A 12,262-nucleotide genomic window follows, 5' to 3' on the forward strand; every position below is an offset into this window, starting at 1 on the left:
GGTGCTGGTCCTCATAAGAACCTTGTTGATCTCTTCTGAAGAGAGCAGGATAAAGTCTCAGGGCTGGTCTCCTATGCTTGGAGACTGAAGTTCTTCCCACCTTTACCAGCACTGGGCTGCCAGAGCTTCAGAGACTGCACAGAGCATGCAGCAGCATAGCTGGTTGGCACTGAGAGTAGTGCAGAGGGAAGTGCTAGCAAGGCTAACAGCAGAGGAAATCATTCCAGAAATGTTTTCATAACTGCTGCAGCAATAATATCAGACACAAAGACAGTGGCTAATATCACTGGTGTTAGAGGTAGGCTCTACCACTAACCAGGCTGGGCAGCTGTCTAGATCAGTTCAAGCAGAGCTCCTTTTGTGGTCTCTACTGACATGTAGCAAAGAGCCTACAAGCACACTACACTGTGAAGAGCTGCAGTCAGCATAGTAGGCTCCTAGATCTTCACTGGACTGTGAACTGGATTGTTCACAGAAATTTGGGGAAAACACATTGGTTGGAAGTAGACTCTGTAACAAGTGCAACAGTGAAAAAATAGACACTTGTGAGGAAAAGGTAAAGAAACTGTCAGGGCTACAAATAGCCTTAATTTATTGATCAAAAAGAAGATTGATACCTGACATCCTTGAAACTGTAAAGGGTTGAAATCAACAGCAAGAGAGTGTTGTAAACAGAAGAAAAACGTCCATGTAGTACAACAGCTAAGCAGAAGATAAAAATCAGAATGGAGAGAGCTTAAATATCCATGAACCTAAGAAAAACCCTTTTTTCCTGCTTAAACAGAATTCATCAGTTCACTAGGGTGGATGTAGGACAACATGCAACCTACGGATGCTGCTACAGCCAGTATATCTCTTTACTAGTGCCTGTGGTGTAGATTTGTACCTAAAGCAAGGCAGGAAATGTGCACGGATAAAGAGAAAAGCTATGTACTTGTGTGAGGAGTGATTCTAAGCATTCTCCCCATGTTGACTTAAATGCTGCTCTTCATAAATTCCACAAAATAAATTTGTGGAAAAATTCTAAATTCATAAATTCTCACTGAAAAGCCTTCAATCTCTGCTGCCATTTGGTTTACAAACTCCAAAAACACAGGATGGAGCAGTCTGCAAGTCAGTATGGGTCCAGAGACCACTAATAAACACCATAATTATTTTCTGATTTTTGGTCCTAACATTCATAAGAATAACATATGTAGGAGCTTCATTAATTCAGCATTCATTTATTCAGCCACAAAAAAAGTATTTAGTTGCCAGAAGGACTGGCCAAGATTCACAGTGCCTGGAAGAGGTAGAAGGGGCAGAGTTCCCCTCTACAGTATTTGAGCTGGCCAATTCTCAAATCATTGCCTACAACAAGCATCATGCTCTCTCCATTTCACTCATGAAATTCCTCTGCAGCTGTACTCACGGATCAAAAACCAAACGTGTGATGTACTCCTTTGGCATTCGAGGGAGCTGATGGGAGAACACGTTCTGCAAACCAACCAGCCACATCATGATCTTCTTGTTTGGCTTCTGGTTCAGGGAGTTCCCAACCACGTGGAATTCAATCACCCCCCTGCGCTCCTCCAGTCTTGCTGCCTCATCCCGAGCTGAATGTGCCGAGAGGAAGTTGGTCTGTATGAAAGAGGAACACAATCACATTGTATGTATTTCACATCCTCTGATGCAACAACCTTAAGAAACAAACAAACCCTGTTCTTTTCCTAGGCCATCTGTTATACAAAAATTGAGCTGTCGATGATTACTCTTTATTTTGTTTTAAGCAGAAATGACAACATCAAATAAGCAGATACAAAATCTATGCTACAATACACAAAGGCATATTCAAGCTTCTTCTCAAGATTATGTATCAACAGTGATTTCTATATCTCAGCAAGTTCCAAAACATGACAGGGGACAGCATTCATCCTGTTGAAGTCCACGTCACCATGTCTTCACATTTTCTTTAGCTTGGGCAGAAATAGTAATGAATTTGCCTACACATATTGCAAACCAGAGACTTTAATGGCTTTGGAGGCATAGCTTTATCTTTTCATTTTAGCAGTGCTTTCCACTACCTACATCACTATCATAAAAGAAAAAAGAAAAAAGAAAAAAAGAATTTCTTAATTCCTACTGTTTTTGTCGTTATATATCTAGCAACTGCATATGCATATTTGCACAGAGATGAAATTCATACAGTCAATTCAACTTTTTCCAAGATCCTTTTACAATGCCAAAAGATTCCTGCATGTACATACTGTTTACTTTCTTAAAAGAAATTTGGCTGCTGAGTTTCTAGTCACTGCCAGGCCCAACATCCAGACTGTAAATACGCAAAGCCATCAGTCACAGTGTATATCTTGAGCAAGAAATGTAGGTGGTTCCAAACCTTCAGCACTCTCTAGCTAAATCTTGGCAAACAAGAGCTGCTTGCAAAACATAGCCTGGCAAAGAGAACAGAAGGAGGAAAAGCCAGCCAAAAAAAAAAGTGTGCAATTCTGCAATTCTGTTTGTTTTTCTCTTCCAGGAGAAAAAAAGAGCAACTGTGGAAGAAGGAGCAACTAAGTGTTTAGATCAGCTCTTCTGCACTAAACAGAAGACTTAAATTTGGGTCTTTCATCCTTGTGCAGGACTTGAACATATTTTGCCTTGTCTGACATGCTGTATATATGATTAACAACAGAAAGTGTACTCTGGAATTATCCTGCTAAAAAAAGTATATTACAAAATAACTTCAAAACAACTTCTTCACTATTATAGTTTCAAATCTCTTTGCAAACAGCACATAAAGCATTAAGAAAATTTAGATTATTCTTCATTTTAATGATGCATTTCACCGATAGTGTTTGCTTACCTAAAATACCCTTTTAAAGACTGTATGTTTCATACTGATAGTATAGCACGTTTTGTGGACTCTTGTCTTACTCAGTTCATATGGAACATTTATTAAAAACTGGCCATTACAGACAGATCAGGTTTATACGTTCCTCACCTCTGGCCCAAGCATTGCCGCAGGATCTGTAATTGTTGACATCACTTCATTGATCAACTCAATAGGAATATCTCCTATAACCCTTGGTCTTTTCGAGTCCTCCAGAGAATACGGTTCGTTATTTTTTCTCTTTTCCCCTACAAAACAAAACCAGGACAAATTAAAAAAGACCAAACTTTCACAAACAGTTTAATCGCTATACTCATGAAACCAGCTAAGAGGAAGCAGAGCATGATTTTGAATCAGTTTAAATATTCTCACACATAAGCAGAAGGTTAATCACTTTTGTAATTAATCACTTTCTAATAAGAAGCTAGGATTTGAAGGTTTTTTTTATAGATAGAAAAGAAATTTGAATCTTAAATACTAATATACCAAGTATGAACCTACAAAAAGCCTGAACAGCATCAGCTGTTCAAAAATTGTAAGTGAGGTAAACATAGTGGATGAAGAAGTACTGCAATAAGGAATACATTATCAAGGTAAAGACCTCAAGTTATTTCAGACTCTGTTTCTTTAATCATGAATGCTGGGTGTAAGACGCTGCCTCAGGGACCTAGAACAGAAGTTAACCTCTGAAAAAAAACCCACAAAGTAATCTGGAGCAGAGCTAACAAAGCTCAGCCTTACAGCACAGGATACTATCCATCCCCAGTCAACATGGAACATGAGGTTAGGTAACATCTACAAGTCTCCATTTCAGCTCTTTGACCTTCACTTCTTTTTTCCCCCAAGATAACAAAGGCACTTAGACTTGGGACATGCTGTCCCTCCAAAAGTAATAGGACAACAATGTCTGACATCAGCTGTTCACAAACACTGCAAAATTAAAAGTAGAAGAAATTGGAACAAAATAGCAAGATTAGGTGGCAGTGTATCAGAGAAGTACAGTACTTTCCAACAAATACACATGCCAGTATGATAAATAAAGTAACTATGATTTACCCAATCCATTTAAATTGAATGATTAAAAAAAAATTACATTAAGAATCCCTTTCTCAAAGTTCTTAAACTGAGGCCAAATTGTCAGTGAAGTTATGTTGGTACAAAGTACACAGTATGAAATATTCCTTAGTTGATGTAATTATATCACAAATTTATCTTGCACAGTCACAAAAATGCTATCAAAACTGACTTCTTGCTCACTAATATGTACTGCTGCACACACAATATTAAAAATTTTTGCCCTTTCGTAAGACTGATGTATTTTAATAAAGTATTATTCTTCTACTGCCACCTCAAGAGTAAATACAATATACAACAAAATATTGATAATACTTTGAACCTAACACATGTGTAACATGCACAGTCTAAGAGGAAAAAAAAGAGCATTATTTTAACGTTGGTCAGATGTAAAGAGTTAATGTAAAAAATAAGTGGAGGATCCTGAGAAAGTTCCCTCCCTTCTGTCTTGGAAAGCCACAGTAATGATTATTATTCCCAAGTATCTTTGTCCCTTTGACTACTACCTTGTCTTTCTCTTCTTACAACTCAGGCCTTAGATCATACTGACGCACATCACAAAGACCAGTTAACACTTCTCCTCTGCTTCCCTTCCTTCCTCTATCAACATTTCTTTTTGCTTTTACTATTTGCTACTCCTGTATTCTATCCCACCTCATTTCTCAGCTACGTTTTTGTTAAGTAGTCCTGTACTCTAGCACTTCTGCTATATTCTTCAGCTTGTATGTGAAGTATGGGGAATTACACGTATTTTTTATTCCTATAATGTCAGGGTGAATATACCTCTCCTTGCTCTGTTCCTCTACAAAATCGTAATGAAATTACTCACTTCTCTGTTTACCTCAACACTATCTGTGGTGAAATTCTGTGCTGCTGACCTGGAGGGTAAGTGTTCAATATATATTTTTGGATAACATACTATTTCATTTTGTGATTCACTGGAATTAAGTATCCATTATAGATTTTTTTTCACTCTTATTGTATACCAAACAAGTGCAGTCTAACATGTCATACATATTTGACTTAGAAAATCAATATGAAGTTTCCAAATCAAAACGCACTGCGTTAATTATTAACCATACTACTAACTGTAGACCAACACGTGATATAGCAACAGCAACTAATTAAACAAATTCATGAAGGAAGCTTTTACCAAAGACAGGAATTTCATTCCATAATTACCTTTTTCTTATAGTTTTCTTTTTCTTTTTTTTTTTTCCTAAAGATCTGAGACTGCTTCTTGTCAGAGCCAGGATAGAGAATTTTGACTGTGAATAGCACTTGTCGGTGAGCTATATTTTTGCTTGTTTGTTTGTTTTCACTTTGTTTTGTCAAACAGGAAAATCCACAATAACGCTGAGACCACCAGATAGTTCAGGGCCCAATACTTTACGTATATTGTACAGACTGTCTTGCCACAAATACAGTACTCTAAGTACATGAATGTTAAGTTGTTCACTCCCCTTTTCAGACTTTCAAGCAGCATAATTGTTTGATTAGCAATAGAATTTTATTGTTAACCTTAATTCATTGTGGAAATTGTTTATTCGTATTATTTATTTCCTAGTTTTTAAAGTCATTCATATGCGAATTAACTTTCCTCCTTATTTCTTATTGCAATTTGTCACAAGCTTTCTGGAAATTTGGGTACATTAGATCATTCAAAATTCTTTTCAAATGTTCACCATTGTCCACCAATGGACATTCATGTGTTTTACAAAATAAATGCCAAGTTTCCACATATCATGTTACACATATATTAATTCATTCAGTTTTTAATCAGTTTATTATTTTCTCTTCTAACCATCTGAAATGGGAATCACAGTTTAAAAGTTTTCTGAATTTTCTTAGAATCCCTTTAAAAGCCAGTTTTGTATCCATGATGTTTCAATTCTATAGTGCTGAAGGCAAATTGAATGATAGCCCAGCTGCACAGCTTCATTAGCTTGTCAATTCCATATTTCTTTTCACACACTGAGAAAATATCATTTTTTCTTGTGACTATTTTACCACTACACATTTTACCACTTTTAAGGTCATCTCTCAACTTGTTTTTCAAAAAGAAGGCTGCAGTTCAGGAGATTCCCTAAGTTCCTCTGCAGAGAACATTAACAATTCACTTCTTCAGCTTCCTTGAGGACTTATTTCATATAAGCTTGTGATCACTTCTTTGACTTACAAACTCTTTTGATAGACTCATGATTGAGGTATTTGAAAAATGTTTATGAGGAGAACTTACCCACTCAACATCTTTTTATTTTTCCCAAAATACCTTATTATAATCTGACCTCATTCCGGTATTATGTTTAACCTCGTGTGCGTTTGTTCTTTACTTTATTGCTCATAAGTATGCAATTTCAGTACCTCAAAAGTTTGAAAAAAATAAAAAAATAAAAAGCAATGGCCCCTTCTACTCTGCCTTTTCTATTTAAACAAAACCTTTTTTTCATCAGTCATGGTACTTCACTACAAGTGAAGTGTTTTTCAATGTCTGTCACATACAGAACTTTTACCATATAAATAGAATTTAAACAAACTGATGGATTCTTTTTTCAAAGACAGTTGCCATATCTTCCAGTTAAATATTACCATAGAGGAGAAAAGCTATGCATGTCTGTATGTGTCTTTTAGTAAAACCACCTCACTGCAACGTGAAAGCCATGGTCATCGTATGCTATAACTACTGTTAACATTAACAGAAGCAAGAAGGTGAGTCTCCATCTTTGTTACCTAAGTTTGGGTCAAGGACTGAGGAAACTTTGCAAGCAGGACTCATATTTCCACTGTTGGGTTGCTCCAGAGATGACGGGCTTGCACAATATGAAACAGATCTTGCAACAGGAGGTGGATTGATAACTGCAATGGTATGAAAAGCACACAAATAAAAATCAGGATACAAAATCCATTACAGTGCTGATCAAACAACTGCCATGACCATGGATTCAGCTTCACTACAACTCACCTAGAAAGTAACATTATCAATATCAACAGAGCAATTGGTGGGCAAGCAGAGATATTAGAGCTTTACCTCAACATATTTTTCCTAAACTTAGTGAGGAACTGTACTACTTCTGGATGACAGCATTAGTTACACCTCACTGCAAAAATCTGGCCTTATTATTCTGCAGTGCTGAGCACATATTAAGAAAATTAGCTTTCTTCACATGTCTGCCAAGGTTACTAGCATTCAGCCTCATGAAAAGACTTTTTGCAGGGGCTCATTGAAAAGTACAAATTCATCATTCAACTTCATCTGTCCACTTTAACAGCATTTAAAGGCTGGTTGGACAAATCAAACTCAAAGAAGGGAGAACTTGTTACACCAGTTAAGAGGTTGAAAGTACTCTTTCAGAAAGTCACAGTCAAACCTCTCTCTAAATTTAAAAATAAACAAAAACAAACAAGGAAGAAAAAAAAAAACCACCGCATGTAAAATCATCCAGCTTTCATTTGTTTCAGGATTTTTGGCAGGAAGGCCAAAATGGGAGGGAGGAGGGGAAATGAGGTGCCAGCTCTCAATCTGGACACCTGCAGTCTTTCTCTCTGCATTCCTTTATCCTAGTGTCATCACCAGCAACAGCTCTTTGGTGCCATTTCCATGCCAAGAATCCAGTGCTTAAGAGCTGCAAATTAAAATGAAGCACTTCAGAAAGGTACATGAAAGAATAAATTCTGAGAGCAAGATGATTTTAGAGTTGTAATAAATTTGTGCCTAAAGCATAATTTACCAGTTTGTGAATTCAGAAATTAGGAATTTCTAAGAAAAAAAATGTATTTCTCTCACAATGGAATTTTCTCTACTAATCTCAGAAACTAATTATCAGATGAAATCCTAACGTAACAGTTCAATCAACTGATAATCAGCAATTGTTGCAAAATACTGAATTAAATGACTCTAGTCTTCACTTCCTAAAATAATCAAGTGAACCTATAAACTGCAAAAGCAGATTTTAAATGCTGTTGAGCAGAATAGAGAGGTAGAGCAAAAGAAAACTATCATCATTGTATTCCTGCAATTTCAAGGGTGACTTACAGACCTCTGAGTTACCTAGGAGAGAAGTGAATAAATCTGGAGAAAGAAAGGAAACAAAGTAAGGAAAAGCTATACAAATGCCAAAAAATCACGTGCATGTTTGCATCCAAAGCAGATGGTAAAATGCTGCCAGGTAGCCAGTGAACTGGCATGGGTCACTAAACCCTGCTTACCTGTCTGGATTCCCAGTTGGCCAGTTCGAGAAGTAGACACCATGAAATCCTGATCCCAAATAGGAGAATTTGGGCTGTACACTTCTTCTTCCAGCATTGACAGAAACCTAGGCACAAAAACAGATGAAATATTAACTTAAAAGAAGAATTCAATACAGGATTTTTTTTAGAATAAAGACTTTCTAAGAAAAAAATAATAACTCTGTAAAAAAACACTGTTGGTCAATCTTCTTCAAATAAATTAATGTGCACACTATCACAAAATGGAGTAGACAATAAGTATCTTAATTCAGTAGAGAGATGATGCCTACAACAATTTGTCTGATTATAAGCAATATGTGCCTAACTTGATGGAAAAAAAAAACAAAAACAAAAACAACAACAAACCAATGGGTAGAATCTAGACCAAAACTAAGCACTAATAAGAAAGCTGAATGTAGGCAGATTATAGGTAGTGATGGTATATAATGATGACAAAATATGTCTACCTACATAAGCCAGTGTTTTGTAGATATATTTGCCTCCTGCATCTCACAGATTCACAAAATCACAGTTTTAGTTATTAACAATAGGAAGACATTTTCATTCCTTTAAGTGTGTTACTGCAACATTTAACTGCATGTTTATGCTTTTACAGTAGTATTTTTTATCTCATTTTGGTACACTTACAGAAACTTTCAACCTTTCTCAATATTACTGCAAATGAAAGGAACTCCAGAGCGGACTGCCCAGCACTCTTGGTTTCATGTGGCTAATACATCCATTCCCTTTCTGAAACAAGATAGCTGCTTATCCTATTTTGCACAGCAGGAGTTTTCAGACCAGAAGATATCTGACATTTATTTATTCTCTAGAGTCATCTGTATATACAGAAAATGCCCAGCTGAAAGCAACCAGACTGCTGAGTAAGACTTTCATGAACAGGGAAAGGATGTTCAAGATCAAGTCCTGCTGATGTATTTTATACACAGCATGTTTATACCTAAGGACAGCAACTTGTGGTGCTGGCTGCTATCCCTACTGCTAATAATGGCTAGAAAGCAACTTCACCACTTGTGACTTCTTACAAGTACAAATGAATATTCAGCAAAGGCTGCATTTCAGGTAGCGCGATTTGCACTCAGCTCCAAGGTGGCTGCTTCCTAGGCTCAGACAGACACGTCACTATGCCAAAGGAACTCAGAAATCTGCAGTCCTGGAAACCTTCCTCAGATATCATTTCTCATTCTTAACTGGGGGCTACTGATCACCCACATTGCTGGCAGCACACTCACAGCTGTGTTGCATGACAAGTCTCTAACAATATTTCTTTTGAACCACATCCACCTAGTTCTCCTGAGAGCAGTAACACCCTTTGGAGGAGCAGGAGGGAGCCCAGCCCCAGTACAGGACTCCCGCTCCATGCTCTGAGCTGTAGCACTCTGGCATATCTCACTGCATAACATCAGCAGTCAGAGACAAGCGCTTCAGACAAGGCAGCCTGTAGAAAATTTAAAACACTCAGTAAACAGTGATTTTCTTCTCTTATTTCCCCAAATGCAGTGAACATTTAATGTTGTCCAAATAACTTTTCCAGGCTTTGGAAATGTAGGGACAGCTTTCCCCTGTGCAAGTCTGCTCCTTGTACCAATGTGGTGTTGAATCTTCCTTACACCTACCTCAAGGCCAGATCACAATCCTGTTCTCAGATACACCAAGCACTCCTGTAAAAGTCTGCCCCAGAGACAGTTAACACTCTTCAAAGTATTAAAAGGCACTGTTAATAATACTAGGGGCAACAAAACCTATCTCTACCCAGCCTTGGAAAGTTCACGTGGTTTTTCATTCTCTTGAGGACTAACCATCTCTAGCCCCAGACAATAATCTGCAAATCCAACTCTCCTTCTAAAGTAGGCTCCTTACAGTAGGTCACAAAGATAGGCATCCAAACAGGTCTTGAGTATCACCAGAGTAGGAGATACCACAACCTCTCTAGTGCTTCATCTTTCTTACCATAAAGAAGTTCTTCCAAATGTTTGTATGGGACTTCCTATGCTTACTTTAGGCCATTGCTCTTTGTCCTATCACACATCACTGAGAAGAGCCTGACCTTATCCATTTGCCTCTCACTTTCCTTTATGTATTCATAAACATTAATCAGATCCCCTCCCAGTTCCCTTTTCCCCAGGTTTAGACATTTCCATGTCAAAGTTACATACAAGTGGTTACCCTCAAAAAATCGCTTTGTGACACCTTACTTAGGGAAATGGGTGAGGATTAGTGTCCGTTTCTCTTGAGGAAGCTTGTCTTTCTCTTGCCTGGCCTGCTCCAGCAGTTGCCGTCTCATTACAGTAAAAACGGAGCGAAGCAAAGTCCTGCCGAAAACCTGTGTGGTTTCATATCGAGGTAGACTATCACAGAACTGAGGGACATTGCAGTAACAAAGCCACCTGTAAGGATGAAAAAAGTCAGATAGCTATCACCATCTAACATATAAATTAATAACTGAAAGCATTAAAAGCACTATCTACATCATTTATAGTACAACTGAGAGCTATATAATTGTATAAATCAGCTCCACATTAAGTCTGAACAAAGTTAAATAGCATTTATATTGTCTGGCTCTTTTTTTAGAGAACTATCAGCCAAGCCCTCTTAAGTCTCCATATATTCTTTTATTCCACGCTACAGTTTCCACAAGGTGCTCTTGTGATAGACAATACTCACATACCACTAAAATTCATGTTGACATCAAGGATTATCTCAAATCATTCATGAAGTCACTTGCACCTTCTGCCTGTGACTCCAAAGACTTTGTCCTTTTGGTCTATCTTCTCCTCTTTAAACTTCTGCATTTCCCCACACATACACAAAAGAGGTGACACTTCTAACTAGTTCCACTGGAACACAACTAGATTTCAATCCTGGTATCCCACCAGCTAGCTTATTCGCATTAGCCATGATTCAATGCTCTCCTTTACAGTAATTTGCTACATAACGAGTCTTGCATGAAGAAGCAAATATTAAAGTGTAGCAAGTCATGTCACTGTTCTTAGAAAAGGCACAGTGTATTGAAGAGGTAAATCGAGAGAACATGGACTTTGCAGGCCAACAGGACTCCAGTGTTTCAACACTGGAGTACAGATGAACAGAGCCAATGGTTATCTATAGCTTTAACAGAATTAGATCACAACCATCACAAAAACTCTAACAATGAAAACTGGATATTTGGGTGTAAACAGGCTATTCTGGCTTCTGTACTGCTCGTCTCATTCAGATCCAAAGTACAGCCTCCCTCAAAACTCTTCTATCTTAAACAGACAGGGCAACTTTTCAAACATAAGAGTTGCAAGATTGTTGTTCGATATAGTTGTACACACACCTCTGCTTCATGTTCATGGCTGATAAAGCACTCCTCTTACAGCACAAGAACACATGTAATACTCTGATAAAGTTATACAGAAATCATTATGCTTTCAAGTAAACTCAGTGACTGTGAAAATTCACATGGTGCACCTTTGGTGCACAAGTGCTCCTCAGCACCCATAGCAGTGCCTCTATTGACAGGACAGGGCGTAATCCCAGAGGAAGAGAGAAGCTTCTACAGAGAAGCAGGAACTAGATGAAAAGAGGCCCTCATGTCTGAGGAAGCCTTAGGGACTGTGGACAGAAAGCTTTGAGAAACTGTAAGCTACAAAATGATTTACAACACAAGCCATCAATCAGATCCAGTGCTAGCTATTGATTCCTAAAAACATAGACCCCAGTTAACTCTGGCTATGACATATTTATTAAAAACAGAGATATCAAACACAATCTGAAGAGCCCCATCAGTACCTCTTCCAAGAAGGTGTTTGAGGTGACAGGTTTGTACAGGGACACATTTCCAGAGGTACAGATACGATCTGGGCCATATCTGGGCAGACTACTGACTCACTCAAACCACCCATGACACCCTTCTACAGCATAGCTGGCTACTTCATGCCGCAGTGCATGGAAAAAGCTTGATGGGATGACTCTTCATGTTCTTCATGGTAGGTCAAGGACTAACAGATTTGATATAACATCTGCTGGCAAACAATAAAACCCCCTCCAGTTTTGTGGAAGAGGTGTGACTTGGTAGAGGGACAGTGT

The 12,262-nt window shown here is 38.0% G+C and overlaps 1 protein-coding gene across 1 annotated transcript in view; it reads right to left on the reverse strand.

Moving 5' to 3' along the window:
* The window catches only part of KAT2B (lysine acetyltransferase 2B), a gene marked incomplete at both ends in the record, with an annotated part of 39,302 nt that overhangs the window by 10,941 nt on the left and 16,099 nt on the right, over positions 1-12,262 (reverse strand). The window contains 5 exons of the mRNA XM_079538648.1: positions 1,412-1,620; positions 2,981-3,117; positions 6,674-6,799; positions 8,150-8,256; positions 10,387-10,578. Of these exons, the coding sequence (XP_079394774.1) occupies positions 1,412-1,620; positions 2,981-3,117; positions 6,674-6,799; positions 8,150-8,256; positions 10,387-10,578 (771 nt within the window). The remainder of the gene's footprint in view (positions 1-1,411; positions 1,621-2,980; positions 3,118-6,673; positions 6,800-8,149; positions 8,257-10,386; positions 10,579-12,262) is intronic.

The sequence above is a fragment of the Tetrao urogallus genome, assembly GCF_951394365.1.
Source record: "Tetrao urogallus genome assembly, chromosome: 7".
In the NCBI taxonomy this organism is placed as follows: domain Eukaryota; kingdom Metazoa; phylum Chordata; class Aves; order Galliformes; family Phasianidae; genus Tetrao; species Tetrao urogallus.